General features: G+C 41.8%; 2 protein-coding genes across 11 annotated transcripts in view; one reads left to right on the top strand and one right to left on the bottom strand.

Annotated features, from left to right (window-relative positions):
• Positions 1-1,238: 1,238 nt before the first annotated feature.
• KLHL22 (kelch like family member 22) lies at positions 1,239-18,386 on the bottom strand. Of its 6 annotated transcripts, none has more exons than XM_062631344.1 (8): positions 18,261-18,359; positions 16,960-17,051; positions 8,874-9,143; positions 7,814-7,979; positions 5,934-6,652; positions 4,904-5,096; positions 3,397-3,630; positions 1,239-2,377 (listed from the first exon to the last, which is right to left on the bottom strand). In XM_062631344.1, the coding sequence occupies exons 3-8, from the start codon at positions 9,098-9,100 to the stop codon at positions 2,000-2,002; spliced, it is 1,917 nt and encodes a 638-aa protein (XP_062487328.1). In that variant the 5' UTR covers positions 9,101-9,143; positions 16,960-17,051; positions 18,261-18,359; the 3' UTR covers positions 1,239-1,999. The 6 variants fall into 6 exon arrangements, with proteins under 6 accessions (XP_062487328.1, XP_062487330.1, XP_062487329.1 ...); XM_062631346.1 differs by having other exon boundaries at positions 8,874-9,126; XM_062631345.1 differs by lacking the exon at positions 16,960-17,051 and having other exon boundaries at positions 18,261-18,386.
• A 180-nt stretch (positions 18,387-18,566) lies between these two features.
• MED15 (mediator complex subunit 15) overlaps positions 18,567-27,605 on the top strand; it is a 30,276-nt gene continuing 21,237 nt past the window's right edge. For 2 of the 5 annotated variants that reach the window (XM_062631380.1, XM_062631377.1), the window contains exons 1-4: positions 18,569-18,775; positions 25,338-25,425; positions 26,937-26,988; positions 27,377-27,406. In XM_062631380.1, the coding sequence (XP_062487364.1) occupies positions 18,708-18,775; positions 25,338-25,425; positions 26,937-26,988; positions 27,377-27,406 (238 nt within the window). In that variant the 5' untranslated portion in view covers positions 18,569-18,707. Of the gene's footprint in view, positions 18,776-25,337; positions 25,426-26,936; positions 26,989-27,376; positions 27,407-27,605 lie in introns of all 5 variants that reach the window. The other 3 variants (XM_062631381.1, XM_062631379.1, XM_062631378.1) reach the window with 2 other exon arrangements.

Raw genomic sequence — 27,605 nt, 5'->3', positions numbered from 1 at the left:
GAAAATGCACTGCAAGCATCAGACTTGAGTTAGATGTCTGGGTTTAGTTAGAGCAGCTGGGTCTGGAGTATGACCTGGAGCACTACAAGTCTTGAATCACTTGTTTGCAGACGAAACAAATTGCCACTGCAACACTTGCAGTCTGGAAGGAGTGGTTCTAGTGATGTCCAGGTCAGAGAAATCTGTCCTTATATCTGAGGGCTACATGAAATTCTCACAGATTAAAAATAACCCTGTTTGCAAAACAGGAATACCGGTCAGTCTCCAGCACTGCAGTGTAGTAAAGTCTGTATTTCCAGACTCCATGTGCAGTTCAGAGTTCATTATTAAAAGAGATTTTCTGAAGCAGCTCATCATCAGGACTTCCTGCAGTTACCAGGTCTTGTGTTTTATTTGCCAACTGGCAAAGGTTCACAGGCTGAGATGAAAACTGACAGTGCTGGAGAAAAAGATCTGACAAATGCCCCTCTTTTAATAAGCTGCTGAGCTTACTAAAAGAGGTGTACAAATACTCTTCAATCTTTTCCAGAAGCCCAGTCTACTAATGTACAGTCATCTAGGTCCATTTTGAAATCATCTTTGTTTCCCTAAACAAAATATCCCCAAGTAACGGTGGTATCTTCAATTTCTCTGAAGTAGCAGGTCAATGTGCAATATTTGTCATGATATAATGATACTTCACTAGTTCTGTGTCATTCTGATGGTCACTGTTTTTGCCTTTCTTCTGCAACCTCATTATTGCTACAAGATTTAAAAGCTTCTGGTAGTTTGCCATGATTTTCTGGTGGCATGGGTTACTTCTCGCCTCTCTAAGAGTAAGGATCCCGTAGTATTCAGGTATCACACTGGTTCAGCCTTTAAATCAGCTTCTAAACTAATGGTAAGCAAGATGGTAGTCAGAAGCCAATTAGTTTAAGGCCTCATGAAGGAAAGATTAACATGCCTTATCTTTCTGAGCTGAAGTATTTCTGTATTATGTCCTTGGCATTAGTTCAGCTACTGCAGGGTCCTGGAGCAGTGTACTCTTCAATACCTCTAGTTATCTTACTACGTTTTTTTTTTCTACTGTGGCAAAATAATCTCTACTCTCTTCTAAAGCATATACTAAAAGAGTGAAAAAAAATTGCCTTCTCCTAAGCTGGTGTAACTTCACTGGTTCTAATGTAGTACTACAGGATTTAATTTAAGATCACTACCTTTCAGACTCCACATCACAGTTAATAAAACTGAGACAGTAGTTAAAAAAGTTCTGACAAGGATTTATTAATTTATGCTTGTGAACAAATGTGTCTGACAGTTGAGATTGCCATAATTTGTACAGAGAGAGTTCCACTGTGTTGACAGAACTTGCAGTAGAGAAGTTCAGGAGTGGGTGTCAGTTCACAGACTTTAACCCAGTTACAAAGATGGCTGCATGCCCAGATGAGATGAAGGTTCAGACTTTCTTGCTACTGTTCCTGTTTCTGTATGTTCAGTCTTGCTGAAAAAGCAATCAAGCTGTCTGACACCTGGCACAGGAGGGAGACACTAAGTGTTACCTCCCTGTGTTAAGATGGTTAGGAAGTTTTGTTACCAAAAAGAATAGGGAAAAAACCACCCCAACTCTCAAAAAGCTATTTCAAGCTAAAAGCTGGAAGGAAAGAAGCTAGTCAAGCCGAGCCTTCTGTGCCTTTTTTATTGTCCATGCTGAAGACTGAGAAAAGTATCCTTCAAAGCAAAAGAACCTCTATATTTTACCTGGGAAAACGGCAGTTCTGTGGTTACTTTAAAAATGCTGCTTTCTGGCAGGTGGGCAGGTACTGACTGTAAACAGCATTTTGTGCAGAACACTTGCAGATGGGCAGGTATTGACTGTGAATGGCATTTGTGCAGAACACTTATTTTCCAAACCTTTAAATATTGATTTATGCATATAAGAAAGACATATAAAATCTCTTAAGTATTTTCTTCAAGCCTTAGTTTCCTCATTCACTGGCAAAAAAATAAATATTAAAGTTTTCTAATCTTCACTTGAATTATCAAATTCCTCCCAGTCTGATACGCTCATAACTTCTGATGGAAAGTCAAGGTGATACTTCATGCGGTCTGCATGCCATTCTGAGAACCATTTCTCTGTTTCCATTAAAATAGCCCTTGGCAAAGTAAGGACACAGGCAGCCATCCCAGAAATATCATCCTCCAACTGGGGTCCTTCCTCCCAGCAGTCTCTCTCTGCATCGTAAATGTGGACATAGTCCATGCGGATTCCTCTGTTGTGGGATCTGCCTCCCAAGACATAGATCCTGTTGTCTAAGACTGCAATACCTGGCTCTCCATGTCCTGCAGGAAGTGGACATACATTTGTCCACTGATCAGTGCTTGGCCTATAGCAGGCAACCTGTAAGAAAACCCAAAGAGATTAGCCAAAATTGCACTTGTATGTTAGTGACAGAGGCTGGCCATGTGGCAAGCTATTTAGGAAGCCATGCAGTAACATCAGTCTTTTGACAGGATGTTGATAATGGAGAGAGCCTATCACTATGTAGTAGAAGTACAGTACTCAGCAGAAAACTGCGTAATTGCATAGAGCTTTGAATCGCAAATTCTGACCCTGCTACTGGAGTGAAAGGTATATGTTATTCAAAAACTGTATACAAAAGTGAAAGAGATGGGGACATATGCTAGTACAAGTTCAGGCATAATGTACCTGTTTGCATTAGGAACATACAAATATGACAAATCTGCTGTCTCTGCAACATATTTTGGAAAGTTTTAGGTTTCATTGGGTAACCCTTGGCTAACTGCTTTTATTTGTAAGCACCTTTTTATCATTCAGATACACTTTTCAGGTAGATGTATTTCTGTCATCTTCATTGGCTTTGTTCTTGCAGTTAATTATTGTGTTTTCTTTATGTCTCTAGCAATTCTAGAAGCTGGAATAAGACTCCAGAATTCTCTTCAGCCATCACTTATCATCAGGTACTGTACATTTGATTGCATTATACAATTGCCATCCAACCTATCCTTAACAACTCTGTCCTGCAATTACATATTGGTAATTCAAAGGTCCTTGACTTAGGAATAAAAACCATGTGAGAAGATAATGTAAAGTAAATTTAGTTGATGTGCTGCTTATTGGGTATGTACATGTCACTGAATGTTATCCATCAAATATGTTTTAAAATTGCTAATAATATCAAGTGCTAGAGCTTCAATGCCTTGTGGGATAGACAGTGCATCCAAGACAGACAGCAGTAAATAAATCACCCCAAGATCTGCAGCTGAGTGGGGTGAGCTGGTGCAGTAGCTGTTGCTGGGCAGACAGTTACTTAGTGGGAGAAAGACATTACATCAGAGTGCAATCATCCACAAGAAACAGCTTCTCCCAGGAGAGGCACAGGTATGATATGCTCCTACCTGGTGAACATCCCTTCTGTAGCCAGAATCATTGTTGCTTCCTCCAATGACATAGAGCTTTCCTAAGAGTGCAGCCATCCCATGCCAAGCGCGTCTCACTGGACCATCTGCTAAAACGTCCCAGCGGTCAATCTTTGGGTCATAACATTGTAGCTCTTTCAGATAGTCTTCTCCTCTCCTCCCACAAGTAATATACATCTTTCCATCCAGTGCTGCTCCAGCGTGTGCATATACCTGTATCACCGCATGGGAAAGCAAGAGGTTGAGCTCTGGTTTTGTGTATTTCTCCCAGTTTCAAAGTACAGAGTAGACATTAAGTGAGTAACATTGTTTATGAGTTATGCAGATATCAACATCTGGAAGGATTTTTTTCTAGAAAGTCTGTTTCTAGGTGATTATGCTGTTAGTGTAAATTTCTGAATGAAATATACTAGAATGTCTAAAACTTCCAGAAGTGCAGTGGGGTCTCATTTTTATTACTCCTTGATCAGAAGATCAGTCATACTATTATTTTTCTCCGAAGTCCACTTGGAAGCCTTTTTGTGGAGATTTTTCTTACACAAGCAGTGTTATCAGGAATGCAACATCCCTCACTCAGCAGCACTCAATTGGATCTTAAGGCTTTTTATATTCTCAGCACTGACGCATAGCTTCTTGAAAGATTACTCAGGATTTTAGTTTTCTTCCCTAACCAAGATTCATCAAGCAGTTGTTTTTTGTTTGGTTTTATTTACTTACTTATTTATTATTTGCTGTATTCATCTTTGCAACACTTTTAACATGAAAATGGAAAGTTTTGCCTTTTTTAGCATTACTAAAACTCAGAACAAACTGTTGCACTCATAACCCCAATTCCCATGTCACTCTACCATTTCCTGGTTTCTGTGGTCATGACTGCTACTTTGGCAATAGCTGTTCTTGAAGAATAAAGGGTACTGATGACAGAAGAGACCTATTCACTCATGTATACCAAATGAGTAATTTGAAATTATGTTTAGCTGGCTTAGATGTGATTCTGCACCACATAGGTTATTATCATAACTTGTTACCCAATCTCAGTTCTGTGTCCAGGAACTAAGTAGTCTGTAGAAACAGATCTACCCTCTTTACTGGGCAGTATCTTCTCTGATCAGGAGTAAAGCATGTTTTCAGGACTGTGATCAGAAACTTGTACTACTGTGTCTTACAATTTACCTGCCTAGGAAGAATGGGAACTTCCTGTTCCCAGAAGCTACGTGTTCAATTTTAAATAGCTTTAAGGATTAACACAACGAAGGTGCAGGGGAAAACAACAAGAAAACAGGAATAAAAAGGCATTTAGCCTCAAAATGTTATTTACATAAATTATTACTCTCTTTTCTTGATATTCATTTATCCCATATACAGAGGCTACTGTTTCCCATCTGAATATCAGCAGATTTAAAGCTATACATGAGAAAAGCATCTAAAAAGATTATATCAGGAACTGGGGAACTGTAGTAGTGTGTGTGGCTAATGCACTACTTACCTCCTTCTTCAGAGGTGTCACATATTCCCAAGTGTTGCTTTTAGGGTCATACCTCTCCACTTCCCTCAGGTCTTCATGGTAATCTCTGCCTGCGACAGCATAGATATAGTTGTCCACAACACAGACACTGAGGTCAGCATGCTCTTGCTGTAGGGACTGGATCTGGAACCATTTGTTGTGTCGAGGGTCATACCTTGTAAAAGAATGGGATCAAAGAAAGTTATCCATACAGCCACAGAATCATTGGTAGAATACCAGACAGCACCACAGATGTGGGTTACTGTACTGTCTTTGGCTGAAATTGAGCTCAGCTGTAAGTGGGGTGAAATTTGGCCTTGTCAGCATTTTATTATTAGCAAAGTTGGTTTATTCTATTTTTAGAAGATGTATTTTAGCTGACATAATCATGCTATAAAACCCTAGGGTTTCCATTATCTTATACACTGCTGTCAGTAAAACTGGTAAACATGACCACAGTATAAAGACAAAAGGGTTTTTATCTGGTTTTGTGATGTAATGAGCATGAAGGTCTAAACCTGATCCTCCTGCTTCTTTTTCTGGCACAAATGAATATAAGAGGACCCTGGAATGCCACTATTGTGCACACAAATTCTTGAAAATCAACCAGTAGTAGCATTTTCTTTAAAAATCCTTTTTGGTAACTAAATCCACAAAGTACTTATAGAAAATCCTAGCTCAAGAGCATTTAGACAATCTAGGATTCTAGCTTCATTACTGTTTTCAGCACCTTTAATACTTCCCCCCTCCAACAAGACAGAAAGTAGAACATGTAATACTCTTGAGAGTACTGTTTCTACCCTGTCAGGCTTGGCTTTGTCCCATAAGCTCTGCTGGAAGCTTCCTGTTACTATCAGGCTCATTTCCTTATTTCTTGTGTTTTACTTCAGTGAGGCCGCTGCTCAGTTCCTAATCTTTCATCTAGCAAGCATATAGACCTTGCCATCTTATTGACTCTGAGATGGGCAACAGGGTGGTAACAAAAATAATGGCAGGATTATCCTCATCTTACCTCCAACACCTTGACTCTGCTCGAAAGCCACTTACATTGTTGTCTCCACCAATTAAATATACAAAGTTATTGAGAACAGCAATCCCTTGGTTTGACATTCTGGGAGCTAGTGCAGCTGTAAAGTGCCTCCATTCTCCCAACAAGGGGTTCAGATACTTGGCTTGATCACTGAGGACAATGGATGGAGTAGAATGCATCCCTCCAAATCCTACTACACACTGGAACTCTGATCTTAGTTGTGTCTGGGAGCTCTGAAGCATTGGTTGAAGACATTCATTCTTGTGGTACATTAATGCATCTGCAACTGTATCTTTTAAAGGACATGGACTTAATTTGTCATGAAGCCTTTGCAGGATCTGAGGCTCCATAAGAGGAAAACGAACTGTCTCAAGTAGCTTAAGGGGCTCCATCAGGGAGACCTGATCTGTCTCCAGTTGCTCTGGTGAATAATGATAAAAAAGTGCCCCATCATAAACTTCAAACTCATAGTTAACTTCCAAACGATTGCTGCTGAGAAGGGAATAGACCTTCTGCAAAGGTAGCTGTCGGTACACCTGTGTCCTTGAGAAAGATGCAAAGTTCTTCAAAATGTAGGAGTCCAGCTGATCACTCAAATGTTTCAAGTCATAATGGTCAGCTAGTCTGTATACATCAAGTATGTTCTCTTCGTCTACCCAGGACATGAGAAAATCACAGCAGAACTTAATGACTTCTGGAATCTGCAAGAGAGAGATACTTTTAATTTCAGACACCTCTTACCTCACACTCGAGAGACAGGTGATAGAAGCTGGGACGACTGTAAGAAAGTTGTCCACAAGATGACTGCTCTCCTCAGTCTGATCACCATGTTCACTTGCGCCCAATTCACCTTTCTCCAGAGCAAAAGAACTCAACATGGGTAGGTAGATGAATACAATATAGATCTTCTAGCCACCCTATACTGCAAATCTATGAGTTTGGCTTCATGTGCAGCAGCAATGTGTTTTCCAAGAAGACACATGGGACATTTGACAGCCAGGCTGTCTGGTTTGTTAGCATGGCACCAAGCTGTAGCTCTCTGGGAGGACATGGTGAAAGCCAGGTTTACAGTCACTTTGTAATTGTTCTTTCAGAGCACTATAGACAGACATACTGTATCAAAGACTGTACCTATAACAAATATGTGTGCATCACTTGAGCACAGGAAGCCATTTGAAAGGAAAATGAATATCTTACGAAAACAATTTGAAGTTGTATCTGGCAGGAGCAACTGATGGCAAACAAAGAACTAACTGCTGTCCAAGACCCCCTCTGCTACAGAGTGGTGCTGATTCTGTAGAAACCAACCAAAGCAAGCACTCAGAAAGTTTAAGGTTTAGTACCAAAGCCTTATGCAGCAGTTAGCTGCAGGCGAAATCAGAGAAAAAAACTCATCTTAAAGGCACACTGAATTCTGCACTTAGTGCAGAAACTATAATGGCAGGATTTCCTGTAGTGATGGGGTCAGGGGAGGTTATGTGCCTGTCCACTCAAATCTGGGGAAGGTCTTGAGCCGCACAGCAGTTTCAGAGCAGCAAGCCCTGTCCTTTACCATAGGCCAGAAGTATTCTACTTCATAAGCAGATCAGTGGAAGTGAGTGCTACATAAAATAGTCCTCTAGATGAAATGGTGTATGTTTATAAGTAATAAAGCCATTGACACAAATGAGATGTGCAACTACTCATTAACTGTTCCTACCCTTCCATAGTTCCAGTGGAAACAGCATCTCAAAGAAATTCTTCTCATCAGACCCATTATTCACCTCCTAACCCTCCATTTAATCAGATACCCAGGTCTTCTGTTTCTTTTATTGTTGCTTTTGTTTTTTGCTTGTTTTTTGTCGTATCTCCCAGCACCTCACCTGAAGCTGACAGGCTGCAGCTAAGGTTTCCTGTACACTGTTCACACTGAGTTCCAGCTCAGAAGTGTAAATGAAGTTCAAGATTTTGCACATTGCATTGTAGGAGATGCCATGAATATGAACTTCTTCTTGTTCCATCTCTCTTAGTCCTCCTGCAAACATTCCTCTGTAAAAAAAAGACAATGGCAAATACTATGGCAGATTTGCTTTGAAGCTGTTTTCAGTTTGCTCATCTTACGTTGTCCTGGGAACATAAAAAGTATTCAGAAAGATAAAAGCCTAGCCAGACACTTTTATGGGATTACCTCTTCTCTAAGCCAGTGATACAAAGAGTACAGGCCTTTGGAACCTAAGAAAGTAATACTCTTCATTCTGCAGGAAAACAGTTAAGGGCCATCTGAAAGGTAACATTTACAGCTGAAGACTTGAATACAGGATAGTCAATGGGCAGAGGCAGATACTCTGGGTGTTGGAGAGGAGAAAAAAAAGAGGAACTTGGACTGTAACAATTTTTGTTATGCTAGAGCAGTTCTTCCTCCAGTTAAAAGTTTGTCTGGCTTGCGTTGGGATTTATTTGTTTGCTCTCTGAAAATAAAGTCACTTCAAGAAACTGCTAGCCAAATGGACAAGGGGAGTGCCTGGTTTAATGGACAGTGAGTCACACTATAGGCATGTAACAGAGTGACCCACTTCCAGTGACTTTTTGTGTATTATGAAATGATCACAACGTGCAAAGTGTTACAATGCTAAGGATATATTAAAAACCAAACAGAGTGCATTTATGCAGAAGCCATCTGTTCATATCTATTCTTTCTATACCTCAAAGTACCACAGGCACTGAATTTAGTGGAGGTAAGCTCAGTGTGCAGGAACAAGAGCTTTATGTCTGTAGAGAAATAACAGAGATGAATAAGGCCATACTTAGTATTTTGAAACACATTCAGCTCCATCTTATGAGTCCAATTTTACATCCAGAAACAGCATGCCAAGATAGAAGATTTGGATGCTGCAGGTTTGAGTAACATTCAGACATGTTCATTACTGCCATACTGAAGTGTACCTGAAATAGTCACAGGATGCAGCTAGGAGTATGCGGTGAGCCTCAATAGGTTTCTCTTCCACTACCAGAACTACATCGAAGAGGATGCTGCTGTCTCGGAGAGATACCAAGCCACTGAGCAAGGCCTGAGAGTGCTCTGCACTGCGGTATGTGTTGCTGGTGCGCTGCTGAAGGGAGGGCGCGAGTTGAGCTTTGTGTGTCTGAGTCAGCTCCTGATCCTCCGCCATCCCAGGCAGAAATGCTCAGCCACCAGCTGTAGCAGAATGAAATCTGTGAGACAACAGAATCAGCAAAGGTTTGTGCCTTTTGCTTTACAAATGGTCCTCTGATCCCCGCCTACCACAGAAAATAAACCAGTCCATCTCTTCAGTCAGTTCTACCCTGCAGAAATTATTCACAATGATGACAGGCAGGTGTACCTCAGCACACCAAAGTGGCAGAATGTGGTTTTTCAAACAAGTATTCTGACTCTTGGGTTTTCAGTCCAAGAGTTAGATTATGTAGCATGTGGGGATAGTTTTTTTTCTTAGCAAGAGTTTCACTTCCCAACCCATGACCAGAACCCCTTTTTTCTTTTGCATTTCTGCATCACTTGTAACAAATGGACATAATTTTGTCAAATTCTAAATTGTCTAATATCCTCAGATAACTTTGCTGCAATATTAACTGCACCTTCCATCTTTCTCTTGATATTTAACACAGAATCTGAAAGCTCTCCTCTCTCCCTATCTTTGCTTTTTCATTTTCCTTAGCTGAGCGCATTTCCAACTGTGATTCTATAAAATACTATTTGAAACCATAGACCTGAAAGTGAGTTTATTGTGACAACTTCAAGCTAGCATGCACAACTGTTTTCCACTTCACCATGGTTCCCTGATGGAATTTCCTCCAGTGTAGGCACCACCAAGGGCAAGGATACTGTACCTTTTTCTAGGGCTGCCACTGACACTGGAGGAAGGTCCCCAGTGGCACATGGGGAAACACCTGAAAAAGCTATCTGGAAGTGACTTGCATTTTATGTCTGCGGTTGAGCTCTCAAAATCTCATGAGTCCTCTTCTACCATCCTGTAATCTACCCTTTCCATTGTCTTTGAAGAATGTCAGAAGTTGTAGCAGTTAGAGCTCACAGACTCTATCCCCTTGTCAGAGCACATTAGAAAAAAAACAACTCACCCCAACCCCAAAACACATTAGCAAAAGGAAATAACTTAGCTGATATGGCTACTTAAGGCAGTTATAACAGCCTCTCCTCCAACAGCCTGGGAAATAGCTTAGTGGCACAAGCGACAGTCACAAGAGGTAACCAGCAGTCAGGGAGGCAAAAGCAGAACAAACTCATCAAATCCAAACAAACAGGGAAGAAATGGAACCATTGTTTAATTGTGCCACCCATAGACAGTGAATGCAGCATTGGAAAGCTCTCAAAGTACTGCAAGGTATTCTGTGTACGGTCAGTGAGGAAGGAGCTATCTGGATGACCCCAAGAAAACCAGAAATGTTTATTGCTCTGCCTGAGGGAAGTTACCCTACACTGGCCAAACCAAAAAGAAACTAGGCGCCATTGCATCGTAAATAGGATGATACCCCCCCCCCCCCCCCAATAACTGAAAAAGCATACTAATTGTTGTCTGCTCTTTGCCAGGAAAACCAAGGCAAGCAGCTCAGAAGAGGAGCTCTGATGAGACAGCCTTCTGTTGTGAGCACATTCAGGTTGATTGTATGGGGGAAACTATCCATCATCAGCTGAAGAGATGAATAATGGATTATTTTTCATGATAGGTAGAGACTTTTCCTAGAAATAAGATGACTGCTTTTGAAGCAGACAAAACATTACTGTATCATTTGATTTGCTTCTGGGGAATATTAAAAGTGATGGATTGAGGCAAGGGAGATCATATAGTAAGAAAGGCAGGTGAAGAGTAAGAGTTACTAGACCTTGCTCAGAAATTTCCCACTTCACTAGAAGGGAATAAATACAGCAGAAACAAAGTAAGGTGAGATACGGTCCAAATTCGGAACAGATTCAGATAAACCACATTAACTCTGGTTTTGTGGTTTAATGTGGTTAACACTTCAGAGTGAATGCTTAAAAAAAGGTTGCATCTTTTCAGCTATTTAGAGAGCTGTACCAGAAGAAGTCTCTAAGACTGTAAAATCATTGAATCAAAAAGCAGAATTAAATGTAACAAATGAACTATTTTCTGAATTCAAAGACTTTTGCTGGGTAGAGGAAACAGCATGACCTTGATACGATATTACAGGGTGTCCTTTTAGTGTAGTCATTGGTGGAAGAGAGGCTAGGGAGAAGTTAAGCGAGACACTGTCCTCGTTTTGCCTGGGAACGACAGGAACTGCACAGGCCACTGAACCTTTGTATCAAGTGTTAGCAAAGAAATGCGTTGTAGACATAGAAAGATAAGAAATATGTCCAGAGAGAGAGGTCTGGAGAGGGAGAGGTACATGCAGGGTAGAGAGGAAACATACATCATGTCAAGACTTACTTAGGTCTATCTTTAAGTAATAGATCCATAGACAGTTACTATCCAGAATACATTCTGTATCCAAATAATCTTAAAAAAAAGAACAGAAAGGGGGTGAAGCGTTCAGCAGCTAAAGACCCAATCTTACAAATATGGATCCAACCTTACAAATATGGTAACTGGAACCAGGAAGATCAAATGGTATTATGAAATAAATAAATAAATAATAAAAATTAATCAGGGATTCTGAAGCCTGTATGAGCATTAATATCTGCACAACTTTAAGTGACAAATGGGGCTGTTTGGGACATCTGTAGGGAGTTTATCTCACTGCTAGTTCTAGTAGACACGGACTTGAATTATCCCATGACTGTTAGCAATAGCTGAACAAACCAGCCCTGCTTACCAGCAGACCTGTGTAAGCCCCATGTGGTCAAACAGATGCTGGGAGTGCAGCTGAGCTGCACCCCGCAGCTGATTTTTGGCTAGTCAACAGCTGAGCCTACATATTTTGCTACACTCTATTTTCTGAATTTTGGCAGTGCCTTCTTGTTCTCAGCTTCAGGCCCTGGATTATGTTTTGGCCATCACTGGTGAGCTGCACTGTCCATTAGGGTGGTCATACATGCACCTACACCAACAGAAGAGGTGCCTTGTGCATTTGGCAGACAGAGCCACCATGACACAGAAAATCACCACTCTTTAGAGCTACCTGTGAGTATTTTGCCATCTGTAATTATTTGTTCTAACCAATTTTGGATGTATTGCTAGAATACCAGTACTGCTGTGGAGAACGGGTAGAATACTACCCACCAAGTACAGTGTATATTGTCTAAAACTTGCCAGCACTTTTAAGTTCTTTTTGTACATGGATACATGAATTTTCTTAATACACTGTAATTAATTCATCGGGGGGAGGAGGGCGATGTTGGGAGTTGGAACTAGATGATCTTTAAGGTCCCTTCCAATCCAAATCATTCTATTATTCTATGATAAACTGTGGCTACTCAGAGAACCTCTATCCTGCTACATGTACCTCCCTACTCTCCTAAACTGGGCTTTAATGCTTATAAACAAATACGCATGGGTGGTGTCATAGCTTAACAGTGGTAACAGACTAGAAAAATTCTCACCACAATGATTTTCATGAACTGTTTCCAAGTTACAAAATTAAAAATTAACATTTGTGGTGTTAGTCTAAGATGTCTGACTGACATGGTCGGTTAATTCCTCTTCTTTGAGCCAAAACCCCCTTAACTCCTACCTAGGTAGTCTTAGGAGCTGGCAGAAAAGACCGTAAGACAAAGAAGGGTAGAAGACTATTAAATGGCTTGTGAGGGATGGCCAGCAAGATTCATTTAGCTGATTACTGAGTATGCTCAGCTTTGTAATAGCTGTACAAGGAGCAGCTGGGGTTAGGTGAGTAGGAAGTTACAAAGAGTGGTTGTTGAAGCAGGGTTAGTGGGTTGTGTTGTGGGTTTCTTTGAAAGAGAAGTAGGGTGGTTTTGGTGTTTCAGTTTTCTGGACTAAATGCAGTGTGCCTGGTGAGCCAATAGTTTTGTGGATTTATCTGGGTGTTGTTCTAAATACTGAGTACAGATTTGCTGAGGAGGGATACTGGTGTTATCACAGCACCTTGCTTCTCAGACTGTGTGTCTAACTGTGACCTGTGTGCTTTGTGCCTTTGTTACTGTCCAGACATCCAGTGGAAGTGTGATATTTTATGTGTGGTGTACCAGCTAGGTGGGAGGACTGGCTGTTAAGGTATTTAGGAATTGTTGTGCCTTGTAAGTGTTCATTAGCCTTAGGAATTACAAGAAAATTTGTTGAATCACCTCTGTATATTTTGAGCTGAAAATAATTTAATGTGACCTCCTCAAATGTGTATTTTGCTTAATCTTTATTGCCCGTTATGAAAAAAAAAGATCTAAATGGAGTACAAGCAGTACAGTTCTGCATGGAAAGACACAACAGGTTTGTTCAGCCTCTTGCACATTGCAGAAAACCTTCTATTCTCTTTTTCCTTCCTGACCACTCAAGAACTTTGTTGGCTTTTAGGCCGTGAGACACCATTTTTGCAGGCTGGCATCTGTCCCTGTGAATGAAGGAGCTTTAGGCAGGCCCTTGCTAGCAAATATAAATGCACAGTCCCTTGAACTGTGCAGATAACTTTCTTCTGTCTTGACCCTCTCTACTGTCAGCTTCTTGCTTGCAGGATATTCTTGAGTCCCCTTTGTTCTCTTACTTCTGTTATTCAGAAACTAACTCTGTGACTGAGCCAAGTTCCTAAAAAGCCGAGTAATCCTTTTTTATTTCCTCTTTTCTTGTGAAAGTTTCTCAGTGCTGGTCCATCTGTTAACAGTGAGATTCAGTGGCTAAGTACTGCAGGATTGACCCTAAAGTGGAAGAGATGAGGAACACTTTCTGTTCACTGTGCTTTTTTAGCAGTAGCAAAGATAAGAAGTATTGTCTCATGTGCTGTGGATGCTGTATCCAGAAACAAGGGGAAATAAGTCCTTGTTCCAACCAGTTTGCAGAGAAAATCAGACTAGAGGTCTTTAGCTGGCTCCACAAAGTATTTGAGACTACAGTTATGTTTGTATGACTTGTCTTTTAGAGACAGTGGGTTAGTGTAGTGATTAATGATAAGGTATTACCATTGAGTACCAAGAACATAAAGAGGAAGGAGGCATATGAAGTCAGTAACTGTATGTGCACTTCTACAGGCAATCCTAACATAGGAAGACATGCACTATTTGGTCACTTCAAGGAATGAAAAAAACCCCAAAACAAACCAAACAAAAATCTCCCATAAATGGCAAAACCCTCAGAGCATTTCCCAGCAGCTGGGTCAACATATGTCCTGGATGCATCCTGCTGCCATCATAAATACACTCAGCCTTTATTTTCTGGTAAGAGATGCTGTGCACCGATTCTGTGCTTTAAACATAGTGTAGAGAGTTTACATCACTGAAGTCTGTTATTGGTATTGCATAGTATGACATATGCATAGCCAAGTATTCACCCCTTTTATGCTCTCCATCCATGTCATAGGGTGATGCTTACTAGTGGGTGTGGAGTTTTTTTTTCTTTGTATAGTTGTGCTGACAGCCTTGATCCTCTACTGTAGTGAAATGGCTGGATATAGAAAGGATTATCCAACTTAAGTTTCTATGGGAACTCAGACATTTTTGTATTCAAGAGCTTGTGGCTGTCAGTTACATCTCTACCAAGAGGTGTTTTACGCAGATAGTGATATTTTCTTGTGCATCAGCTGTGCCCAAAATAAACTAGAGCTTGCTGGTGTCGGGTATCCAAATCTGTTTAGCTTACTGCCATATGGACAGGTGGTTCACAGTTGGTGGGGGTCCCATGCTCTTAGAATCGTAGAATAATTTAGGTTGGAAAGAAACTTGGGAGGTTTCTAGTCCAAACTCCTGCTGAAAGCAGGGAAAACTTCAAAATCAGGTCAGGATGCCGAGAGCTTCATCTCATCAACTGTGGAATCTTCAGCATTATCAATAATGGGAAAACTGAGTGCTTAACCATCAGATTTGTTTTTTTCTTTATCCTATCTGAACTTCTTTTCTTGCAGCTTATAACACTTGCCTCTTATTCTTGGCACTCTGCATTACAAAGAAGAGTTTGGCTCTACATTTTCCTATACCCATAGGATAATTTAAAAAAATGGCCGCTGGCTCTTCCTGTCTCTGTATTTAACAAACCCAGTCTTCTTGCTCTGTGGGCTTTTAAGTGCTGAATAAAAGCAAAAATAGTAATTTCTCACAATTTACTGGCTTTGCCTTGCTAACACAGCTCAGCATGAAGCTGGCCCCTGTTGGAGGAACCATATTCACCTTGCTGCTCATCAGAACCCCCAGGCTCTCTTTTGGCAAAGCTGACTTCTAGCCAGGTTTGTCTCCAGCCAGCTCTGACTCAGGTGCATGACTTTTGCTATTGAAATCTATATGGTTCCTCTTGGTCCATTCTTAAAGCCTGCTAGTGCCCCTCAGTTGCAGGTCTGTTCTCCTTCTTGAAGGCCATCTTCATCACTTTTTCTCTAATACACAGCAACCAGTATGGTGTGCTCTGGGTGTGCTGTATTGTGATTCAAATAGATTAGGCCCTAAAAAGTCTTAGTGCATTGGAGGAAGTTTAAAATCTGTGCCCTAAGGCTTCCCACACCTTCATCTCTCCCTTAGGGAGTAAAGAGAATTAGGATCTAAGCCAGGATTTGGCTGAAGGTCTAACAAGGAGACAAGACTAAAGCAAAACTCTACTTCTGACTCTCAGCAGATGCAAATAGGCAGAACCTGGCTATGTACCAGAATTTTGACAGGGCAGAGGGCACACAAACAAACAGGTCAAACAGTAAGGGAGCGTGCAGAATGGGGAGGCAGCTGGGTGCCTGCCAAAATAGTTCAGAAAACAGATGTGATGCCACCAACAATGTAAGCTGAAAAGCAAAACCATTGTTCATTCTAACTGGAGTGCAAATACTGGAATAATTCATCACAATATGATAATTTGTAAAGGGTACTTGTAAGACAATGGAGTACAGCATTAGGTGCAGTCGTGACTTAAGTCAATTTCATGCCTTTTGTAAAAAAAGGGAAGAGGGGTGAAATAAAAACAGAAGCTCTTGTCAGCAGTGCTGCTTTCAGAATTATCCCTATGCATTCACAAGTGTGGAAAACCCCTCTCTTCCTGAAATACCACTTAATTTTAGGAACTTCTACAAATACAGGAAATGACCCAAACCACTCCTTTTGACCAAGGTTTCCACAAAAAGGAATGAAGACATCTGGTACCATATAATATCTCAATGTTAGTTTTGAACACTCATCAAATGATGAGATGCTTTTGCTAGGTCTATGCACGCCATCTTTCTTTAAGTCCCTAATAGGAACATGCAAGCATGTCTCCTTGTGCTGTATTTCTGAGCCAGTTTCAGTTTCTCGCATTAGTAGTACACTTGAAGTGTGGGAGGAAACCAAAAGGTGTGATTCGGGAAACAGCTTTTGCAAACTATGCTGCCTCGTAAATTTTGGCATTCATTTCTTTCAGGGTGTTTTTTTTTCCCCAAGCCTATTACAAGCTATCTGTAGGACATATTGAGAATAAAACTCCTCATATTTAATATGAGAATATGGCAAAACTCCCATGAAATGTATCTAAATACAGATATTTAAAAATATTTCTCCCCTGTGAGCAGGAACATAACCTAAAGAGTATGAATTTTCTAACTTGAATATCTCATCCATAAGAAATTTACAACTTATCCAAATTCAGAGAACTGAAAAGTTTCCTGTGGTGCATTTTTGGGAGGTGGCCCAAATGCTACCAAGAAATTGTAATAAGGAAACCAAAAATGCAGTAAGATGCTAGAATGCTTTATGGCTTCAGCATATTTTTAAGAGTCTGATCATCTCTTACTACTCTTTTGGTTTTCTGATTGTTTTTTTTTTTCCCCTCATTCCTAATCTTGAAACAAGATTTGCTTTTCATCTGAGTCTTTCAATAGCCAAGTTCAGGTCTGGATGGAGCAGCTGCTTGTTTGAAGAGAGTTATAACCAACTATATTCAGGCAGGGTATACCTGCTTACCCTAAAAACTAGTGGTCCATCACTAAGGCTCCATCTTTCTTCCAGAATCAGGATGTAGGGTTCAGTTCTATGTCCAGGTGGATCTGGTAAATCTGTGAGGAATACGTTCTTTTGACAGAAATACTTTAATGATCTTAAAAACTCTTAGCCCCTTAAAAAAAGTCTTTTCCACAATAAGAACAACACTTTTTAAAATGAAGCTTCTACAGGATCAAGCTCTCTAAGAAATAACTATACTAAAATGGACAGTTTCTAAATTAGCCAGTGGTATATGTTCTCTTGAGAGACTCAGCTAGTTGCAAGACCTGAACCTGCATTGTTGAACTGCTGAAACCAAATAATGGATTTTTAATAGTCTAAAATATAAGGAGGAAAAATAATGGGCAGTAATTAATTATGTGCCAAATAGAAGAATTAAGTGACTTGTAAGAGAGCAAAGGCCTCTTCCAGCGTACTCCAGTTCTGATTTGTGTATCAAGCATGAATTCATCCATACTATTCATCACATTAATTTTGCTCCTGCTGGGAACAGAGGTTTCTCCTCTGCCCCATAACTTATATATTTCCCCATCAGGAACGCAGAATGAACAGCTTCCTCTGCAGGTGAATGCTACCTGGAGTTGCACATCATTAAAAGAGTCTGCCTGACTCTATGCAAACCCTGTGATTAAGAGGTGAAAGACAGTTCAAGCAGGCTTATAGTTTTACTTTGTTTTTCCCTGTTGACAATGCCTTTGCAGGTCCCGAGACCCACTACCCTTCCACTTGCTCACCCCACCTCCCGTTCAGGCAGCCCTAGTGAAGCAGCGGGGGAAGCTCTGTGCAGGGATACGGGCTTTGGCCTTGCCAGGGCATCCTCAAGGGTTCCATGCAGGCAGCAGGGCCTTGGCTTCAGCCGCGGCCTGGCTGGGTCGGCCCCGGTGGCTTCATGCGACCAGCAGGGCCTTGACAAGGGACGGCCTTGCCAGGACGAGGGCGGCCGTGCGGCTGTCAGTCGCCGTTCCGGTGCCTGCCTTGCCCTGCCCGAGATCGACTCTGCCCGTCTCCACTGGCAGCCCTTCGCCCGTGGTTTCGCGGTGCTGCTATCCCTGCGGCGAGCAGGCAGATGCAGGACAGCGCCTCACTTGCCCGGGTCCTGTCCTGGGGGGCCAAGCCGTGGCAGGCTCCTGTACTAAGCGCACCCGGGGGAACGGGTAACTCCGGCTCCAGCTGGAGGCTGCCTCCTCCCCGGAGCACCGGGCGGCCCAACCGGTACCTATCCCCCTGTTTCCCCCGCCGCCTCCGCCGCCCCTGCCACCTACCGAGAGTGGCGGCGGCGGCCTCCGCCAGCGGCTTCCGCCTTCATGTGCGACCCGGAACCCACGGAGACGGTGCTTGACGCGCCCGCCCCGCGAGGGCGGGGCGGCCGGAACCGGGGCTGGCGGGGGAGGTGGTGGTGGTGAAAGCAGCCAGGGCCACCCGGTCACCCGGCGGAGCTGCCGTGTTCCTGGGCGCAGTGTGCACTGGACCTGTCACCCTCCGCGGCGGCAGGACCTCGCTGGTGCTGAGGGCTGAGTGCCTACATTTCCCAGCGAGCCCTGCGAGCGTCGGCAGCTCTCGCGAGAGTTGGAGGGGCTCACGCCGGGGCTCCATTTCCCTCAAGCCTTCAGCGCGGCAGTAGTGGATCTGCGGCGCTCCCGCGGCGGTGGGTGGCGGAACGGCGGAGGGGAGTGCGGTGGCAGCGGCGGGCGAAGCAGGCAGCGGCAGGGATGGACGTGACTGGGCCTGAGACCGACTGGCGCAGCAGCACCTTTCGGCAGAAGCTCGTCAGCCAGATGTGAGTGCGGGCTGCGGCCTCAGCGCTGGGTAGGCCACAGGCGGGCCTCGGCCTTTGCCGAAGGGACTTCAGCGGCTCCCGCTGCTCCCGAGGCTGCCTGCCCCCCCCCCCCCCCCCCGCCCCGTGTTTGTGTCCCACCCGTTTGAGCTCCTCTGCGAGTCTTTCCGGGCATTTCCCTTGCTGTCTGGGTTCGTACGTGGTTCCCGGTGTTTCCTTTTCCCTAGGCCCTTTCACCCTCCCCCTGGGAGGGGACCTCCTTACCAGGATTTACTCAGACCCCGTGCGAGGGGTTAGCCGGGCCCCTTCTTTGACTTCATTTCTCTGCTTCTCCTTCCCGTTCACTTTCCTCTTGCCCATGAATAGCGGCTTCCTGTTCCACTTGACAGGATCTGCTTTAGGCCTTTGATTTTGGCAGTGTCCGTAGTACTGTCAAGTTTGACATATTCTGTCCTATGAAAACCACTGTTACTATCTTGCATCTGCCATTTTAGGGCAAAAAATAAATAGAAAATGTTGGGTGATTTAGTGTGAAGTTCAGTTTGTTGCCTTTTCACTTGTCCTTTGTGAAACAATATCTACCTGAATTACTTTGCTGCTCTGCATGCTTTCTCTATTTTATGGAAGGTTCTTCTGTGGTATGAAGGGTGGTTTTTACAGGAGTGAAAACACTGTTCCATCCTTCTGAAAGTCATGTTGAAATCCTTATGTATTGTTCTGGGTTAGGCAGTAGCAGTCATTTTTCTCCTTCTTAGTAGCTGGTGCAGTGCTGTGTTTCTGACTTTAGTCTGGGAACAGTGGTGATAACACACTGATGTTTTTAGTTCTTGCTAAATAATGTTTACCCCGATCAGGGACTTTTTCTTTCTCATGCTCTGCCAGTGAGGAGGGGCACAGGAAGCCAGGAGGAAGCAGAGACAGGGCACCTGACCCAAATTAGTCAAAGGGGTATTCCATACCACAGCACATCATGCCCAGTATGTAAACTGGAGGATTGCTGCTCTGATTGGGCTGGGTATCAGTTGGCAGGTGGTAAGCAATTGTATTTTCTCCCCTTGTTATTTCCCTTATCATTATTATTATTGGAGGCAGCAGTAGTGATTTGTGTTATACCTTAGTTACTGGACTGTTCTTATTTCAACCTGTGGGAGTTACGTTCTTTTGATTCTCCTGCCCATCCCTCCAGGAGCTGGGGGAGTGAGTGAGTGGTTGTGTGGTTCTGAGTTACTGGCTGAGCTTAAACCACAACATGTATATATGAATGCTTGAGAAGCTTGATCTTGCCCCATTGCTTGTGAGAATCAACGTTTAAAACCAGACTGTCTGACATGCAAGCAGTATACTGTTTGGCTGCATGTAGTTTTACTGTCTGGCTGTGGGCTTTACTTAAGGTGTTTCAGAATTAAAGTGTTATGATATTCATTAACGAAATAGATAATTTGTGTCTGTCAAAGCCATGCAAACTTTCTTGTTTCTCAGAACTGATGTTTTACTTTTTAAACTTTCTGCAAAGTCACTAATCTTAGATTAATCCTGTGCTGCTGCTTCTCTTCCTCTTCTACTGCTTCATCAAAATAAGCAAAGAAAAGTGCCCTCCAATGCTGTGTAACTTTGAGGAAATAAATATGAATAATGAGGCACAAACCTTAATGAAATAAATCTTTGGTTCTGCATTTGCACTGCAAATGGGAACTGTTTTTTCTTGGAGCAGTAAATGCTGATAAACATTTCAATGGAAGCATATAGCTAGAGATAAAAAAAGGCTACCACTGACTATTAATCTTTAGGGTTAATGCCATATGAAGAGATGACAGTAAACTTCAACTTCTAATTCTTGTTCTTCAGAAGTGGAAATAAAATGTCCTCAGTTTATTATCTTCTGTATATGCTCAAGGGGGTCTGTATACGATCTGTGTGTGTCTCTCTCTTTTTAGGATTGTGTCTGTAAATGATGCTTCTTCCTTGTGCTTTATCCAGTTTTGTAGTATACATCATATGTTTGCATTCACTATCTTGTTTTAAAAAGCAGACACACTTGTTACTGGGAGAAGTGTATAATGACCAAAAAATGGGGATTTTTTTAAAGTATTAAAATATTTTATTAGTATGTGGAAGATATCTGAAAACAACTTGCCTTGGTTCCATGTTGGTACTTAGAATAAAGTGAAGCTAGCCAGAAGCAGAATTTATAATAGATAAGTTTGTTGAATGAGAAATAGAAGCAATATATTGGCTAAAAAGAGCTCTGTATGCATGTAGTTCCTGTCAGTTTTGCCATTAGTGAGGGTTATGTAGTAGGTAAAAGAGGGAGGTAATTAAAATAAATACCTGGTGAAACATCTGAAAGCTTTCTTTATTTGTGGGAAGGTTATTCCTAACAGTTACGAAAATACACTGTCTTCTATGTATATCTTCCAGTTCATCCTGCAAATAACAAGTTATATTTATTTGTCAAATGCATATTAATACTTGGTCTTAAAAGTTAACTTAAATGTGTGGAATCATTCTCATAACTCATTTTAAGTGCGTTGTTATAGCTTCTGGATATAGAACTCTTAATTTGTTGCTATTTCACGCTTGGGTTTCCATTATAACACTGAATTTAAGTTTTGGGGTTAGTTTTGGGTGGGGTTTTTGTATTTTATGGTTGGTTTTTGGTTTGTTTTTAAAAGAATGACATTATGTGGGTGAACCTTTCAGGGCTGGTGTGCAAAATAGGCATCCTAATGAATGTGTCAGTGGTCAGTGCATATGATTTGGTTATTATCATTGAAAGAATACTGTGTTTGATGACCTAGGAAGCCCTCTTTAGTATTAGGTTCTTGCATAACTGCAGGCCTAAGCAGGACTTTCATAAGATCTGGGAAAGCCTGAGCTCAGATGACTGAGGCCAGGGAACAGCTTTGGCTTCTCTCAGGTTGTTCCAGGAGACAGCAATGATGCAAGAGTGTGAATATACACTTCTGCTTACAGGGCACCCCTTCATTCTGGCTCTTGCAAGGAGCAGGTATGTCCTGGTGCCTTGGAGTCTCCTTTGTAAAGGCCTTTCCTTAGTGTTTTTAGATGTTGATATGGCTGAAGGACAAATCTGAACTGGGTTGTGTTGTGGGAAACTCAGTATGTGGCTGTCTGTAGTTCCTGCTCCAAGCTACTTCTGCTACTTTGGTTCTGCCCCAAGCTGTGTTAGAAGGGAATTATGTTGTGTGTAGAAAAAGGATGAAGCTTGTATGATAGTCCCTTATTTTTGTGTTCATTTTTTTGCTTGAAGTTTTGATGTGTATGTTCTCACTTAAGATTTGGCTGATGGTTCAGCTAGGTGAGAAGAAAGAATGTGTGATCAGAAATAAGGATGAGAATGTGGAAAGCACATGAAAGGAGGTAGAGGTGGAGCCTGAGGAGCAAGCAGGCAGGAGACAAGCAGATAAGCTAAAGATTTTTGAGTGAGGAGAGGAAAAAAAAAAGAGAGCATCAGTACAAATGATCTTCCTATTAAACATTTCACAAAACCAGCTGATAAAGCAGCCTTCATTTTATATTCCAGCCTTGGTTGGATGAGAGTTCTCTGATGAGAATTCAGGCAGAAAAAGTCAAGCAGGACCATAGAAAGTGAGGAATTAGTTTTATAAGTGCTTATTTTGACTGACCTGAAGAAGCTGCTCCTCTGCAATACCTCTTCATTCCAAGTGTTTGGGTTGCCGTGCAGTGAACCTGATAGGGAAATTTCTCAAAGTTATAAATAACTCGGGAATGGTGGTTATTTTTAGCTTTGATTGTTCTTCAGTACTGCTGGTTGCACAGTTGTACTGACATAGCTTGGAAGGGGCAGCTTCCTACCTAGTCACCTGTACTGGAGGATACTTCTGCTGGAGGATATCCTTGTGAAGCTATGGAGGGGTGATTCTGTGTTGTGGGAAGGGTTTTTTTTTTTCATCACTGCAGAATAGGAAAGAAAGATAGTGTTAGAACAAGGCCTCAGAGAGACTGGATGGTCCTTTGCTTTCGCCTCTGTAGCTGAAAGAGGTGTTCTGGGGACTGAGGCCCTTCAGGCTTTTATGTGTTCTGTTAAGCAAGTGTAAAGGAAGTAACATAGGTGATTCGTGTTTTGGGTCTTCTGCTGGTCTGTGTTATGTGGGTACTCCTGCAGTGAGGGCTGCTTCTGCTGAAACTTGTTATGTCTGATCTATAACTAACAGAAATGTGTGGGACAGCATCGTGTGCACAAGATCAAGGGACTAAAGTATAATGCATTTGTTGGTGTTTCCTTGGAGGTTTTTAAGACTTTTAATGTGGATAGATGTGGCTAATGGCTGAGCAGCATGCTTCCTTCCCCCCCCCCCCCCCCCCCCTTTCTTTTTTTAAGCAGGAAAGGTTTGTTACAGTGAACAAATAGTCTATTTTGTGAAGCAGCATTTGGTGATGTTACGTACTTAATGTAGTGTCGGCCATGGGACTCATTGCCCTTTAGTTTCATTGGAAGAACTGATTTATGCAGTTAGTTCATGGTATGAACTGGAAAGGGGAGCTGGGAGAGTTTTGAAGGAGAACGTGTCTTTCAGGATTTTTCAACTAGGCCAGCTGGCTTGAGTGAGAGGTTGCACATTGTTGGGCTGGAAACAGCTTCTTGAGAATGAGGGGGAGTTCCTGAAGCTGGTGTTGCTGTTAAATGCTTCATCTTGTGAAACTGCAACTTTGAGTGTTCTGCATGAAATGAAATAGGCAGAGGTTTTGTGCACATCTTATGATGGGTTTAGTAAGTGCTTAAGAGGCATTTGAAGGTTGAGCTGGTACCATCTAGTTTTCAGAATTTTGTTGACACTGGTGTTCTGCAAGGATCTAGAGCTATGGTCTTTTTTTTTAGTGACTTTCAGTCTTTTAGCGTAAATCTTTTTATCTTGATTGCAGATGAATATATGAACAAAGAACGAGTTGTGTATTTTTAACTCCTCCTAGTCTAAACCTTTATTGGAATGCTGACAGATATGTCAGCTATATTATGGAGTGCTATTTTTAGTAATGCAGACGTAGTCATTATAAAATGTCTTTCATGTTCTATAACATCAAAAGGTGGATACATATAAAAGTAGACAGCTTCTTTGCTGTGGATTTTTTTTTTTTCCTCAAAGCTCTGATACCATGTTAATCACTGTCTATATCACAGCCACTTAGCACTACCTGCAAGTTGCTTCCTCTGCTTGCCTCTGCATAATCTTTTTCTTGTCTTTCTGCCTGCTCAGTTCTTGGTGCTCTCAAAATGAGAGGCACTGGGCATTGTTATTGTACTGTTGGACTGGGAAGTTGAGGAGGATTCAGAAAGTAGTGGCAGCCTTTCTGAAAGGGAAAGCATTAAAGCAGGGAGGTGTCAATAATTGGATATAGCTTTTTCCTCTGCAACAGATCTCCTTTATGAGCAGCTCACTTTAAGGCTTGTTTGCACATGGAGGAATAGTTATTCTGCATTGTGTTCAGATTCTGCTTCAGTTTAGGTAACCTTCATGTATAACAACAGGGTTTTTTTTTTTAGTCTCTGAACACAAACAAATTACTATGAGGGAGCTTTACAGCTGGTGGCTATGTTCTGTTCTCTGCATACAGGCTGCAGCAGATTAGCTGTATGCTACTAGTTTGCAAAGTAAGGGTGTGAGTTGTGGCAGCCTAAAGTCCTGCATTTTAAGGCTATAGCATCTCCTCACTTCTGTGACTGTGTTACTGAGTTAATCCAGGAAGCTGGACCAGCTTTCTGCTTCTACTGAATGGAAGGTGGTAGAAATTCAGAGGGAAGAAAATAAGAGTCTTCCTTCAGACTGGCTGAAACTTTCAGGGATCACTGCCGTTACATGCACGCTGCTCATGTAACAGCAGCTACTGAGCAATTAGTTTCTGAGATGTTAATTACAAGGTGAAAGTATTTCCTGATAAGTTGCTTGTGGAATTTTGATCGTAGCTGCTAGGTTGCTTTGGAGCAGAACAGGTTTTGCAGGGAAGTGACATCTTTCCAAAAATGAGAATGGCCAGAGCATTCAGGCCTGTTCATCTGACTGAACTCCTTGTTTTAGGATGTGTTAATCATGTAAAACATGTTTCACAGTTGAATTGATTGCTGCTTCCTGATGTACTGAGAATGCCCCTTCTTTTCCATCCACATCCTTAGCAATGTGTAGGGTTTAGTTTTTCCTTTTGTGTATGGTTTTGTGTTTGTGTGGCTTGGTTGTGGGCTGGTTGGGGTTTTTTTGCCTTTTCATTGTGTATATTTAGTGTCCCATCCAGAGGGCAGATCTGGATCCAATTTACTAGAGGTGTGATGGAGGAAGGACAGTAAGTCCCTGTGATTCTGGCTGGTAGATGGAAAAGAACAGTAAGGGAATTGAAATTTTTTATTACCAAACCTGTTATTTTTCTGCACCTCAACTTTCCATCGCCAGGCCCTTCTTTTCACCTTCCCGCTTCACCTGCTGCTTTCATGTTGATTGTCCTCTCCCTGCCCTGTCTATAGATCTTCCTACCTACAGAATGCATTTTCTGATGTTCTCAATTAATACTTGATCTTGGTTTTTCCTCTTTTTTTCAGTGATGATGCTATGAGGAAAGCTGGTGTTGCCCATAATAAATCCAGCAAAGACATGGAGAGTCATGTGTTTATGAAGGCCAAAACAAGGGTAAAACATCTCTATTTGTTTCCAGAAGTTACTGGGGGGTCAAAAGCAGTTTGGAACAACTGCAGGAATACCAAACCCAGTGCACTTAGTTAACTGTCTCTGCTTGGAGTACATAGTTATGCAGGATTTTTTATTTTTATGTGCTGCTTTTATCCTGATGTGTTTTGCATCCAACCGAACTTCAGTCCAAGACAGGTTTGCTGCTGCAGCAGCATTTAATGCGTATGTGGGACCTCACTTAATTTTTATCCAGAGACTTGTGTATAGTGAGTTGCATAGAATTTCCTTCATCTGCTGTGTAGTGCCACCCCATATGACCAGTTTGTTGATGAGGAGAAACTAGAATATTAATGAAAAGGCTGTGTCAAGAGTAAGACCAAGGGAAATGTTGTGGTCTCTGTGAAAGTCTGGTTATCAGGTACATTTCTAGACTACCAGAATTCAGACATCTTTTTCTGGAGCTGTGTTATAAGAAATTGCATACTGTTGCTGTCTCCAGACAAGCCATGTTTAGGGTAGAACTTGTCTTGGTGAATATTTTATAATGTTAATGTTACAAATTTGTGCCTGCATTCTCACTGGTGAGGTAGTAGTTTCACGGACTGCCTCAGTCCTGTGCAGTTTCTCTTACACTTTATGAAGCACACTAATAAAATTCTGCAAAGAATATTTGTCTTTTCACTTCTGACACTTGTGTCATATGTTAGTCTTTAAAGTTGTTAACTTGTATTTGTAATACTATCTTGGCTTAGAAAATGTTCTTGTATGAATGGTACATAGTTCAAGGACTAAAGTAAGTTTGTCTACCAAATAAGCAGGTTCAGCCCTTAAGAAAAAGGAATTGGAGTGGGTAAGAGGTGGAAAATGAATTTATTGGTTTATAATTATGTTCACACATTGTGATCCTCGAAGCGTGACTGTCATGGAGGTTCTTTCCAGTGAATTTTGTGGTTCCTTGGCTTTCTTACACCAAGAACCATAATGACCTATTAGTAAAAATATTATCACTTAGAATCATAGAATAGTTGGGGTTGGAAATGGCCTTAAGATCATCCAGTTCCAACCCCCCTGCCATGGGCAGGGACACCTCACACTAAACCATGCCACCCAAGGCTCTGTTCAACCTGGCCTTGAACACTACCAGGGATGGAGCATTCACAACTTCCCCGGGCAACCCATTCCAGTGCCTCACCACCCTGACAGTAAAGAACGTCTTTCTTATATCCAATCGAAACTTCCCCTGTTTAAGTTTGAACTCGTTACCCCTTGTCCTATCTCTGCAGTCCCTAATGAAGAGTCCATCTCCAGCATCCTTATAGGCCCCCTTCAGATACTTGAAGGCTGCTATGATGTCAATTAACAGACTGTTCCTCACAAGTTAACTGCTCTGAGAAGCCCACAGAGACTGCCAAGTAAAACCTGTTAAGTTGAGGAAGAATACTGGAAAGCCAGAAAGTCGTGGCTGGTCTGTTTTTACTTCCTGTTCTAAAATACTCATTTTTCACCTTTAGGAGGAATATCTTTCTCTTGTGGCCAGACTTATTATCCATTTCCGAGATATCCGTAAGTAATTGGGTTGGGGGCTGTGGGTTTTTCATTTCCCCTCAGTAATGGGATTGTTTATCCCATCCTCCCCCCAAAAAATAAATTTTAGGGTTTCTATGTGTGGTTCTGCATGTGACTCTTCAAGTTGCTTTAAAAATTTCATGTAATATGCATGCTTAATTTCTGAGTATTATTCCTTTTACACATCCATCTATAATTGAAGAGTCTTTGAGAAATTATTTAAATTTACTGCTTCTTCCACTTTCCTAGTTTTTTTCCTGTACTTTTGCTTGCTTTCCATTACCTGTATAGCATCTTAGTTACCAAATTGGCTTAGGTTAATGTATTTTGGGGCCAAATTTGTGTGATGATATTCACAAAGGCAATTAACTGTCTTCCTTTGCAGACAATAAGAAATCTCAAGCCTCAGTCAGTGGTAAGAGCTTCTTTTTACTTCTTTCGTTCTTTTTATTTTCCTCCTGCCCCCTGTTTCTGAACAGAACAGCTTAGAAATCAGGGCTGTAGTGAATTAAGAAGGTAGATTTTGTAGCTAGAATATAAAATGCTGCTGTAGGAAAGGAAAGGTATCATGATAGCTTTGGAGTTGTTCCATGGTGAGGGTGAAAGGGTGGCCA

The sequence above is a fragment of the Pezoporus occidentalis genome, unplaced genomic scaffold (assembly GCF_034315485.1).
Source record: "Pezoporus occidentalis ecotype Australia unplaced genomic scaffold, CSIRO_AGI_Poc_V1 ctg37, whole genome shotgun sequence".
NCBI lineage: Eukaryota > Metazoa > Chordata > Aves > Psittaciformes > Psittacidae > Pezoporus > Pezoporus occidentalis.
This window is presented reverse-complemented; position numbering and strand designations above follow the sequence as displayed.

Excerpts from the sequence above, each read along its gene's own strand:
- KLHL22 (XM_062631345.1), bottom strand. The coding sequence starts at position 9,100 with ATGGCGGAGGATCAGGAGCTGACTCAGACACACAAAGCTCAACTCGCG. Across the intron at positions 7,980-8,873 it reads GCATCCTGTGACTATTTCAG|AGGAATGTTTGCAGGAGGAC; the intron begins GTACACTTCAGT and ends TTTTTTTTACAG. Across the intron at positions 3,631-4,903 it reads TGACACCTCTGAAGAAGGAG|GTATATGCACACGCTGGAGC; the intron begins GTAAGTAGTGCA and ends GCGGTGATACAG.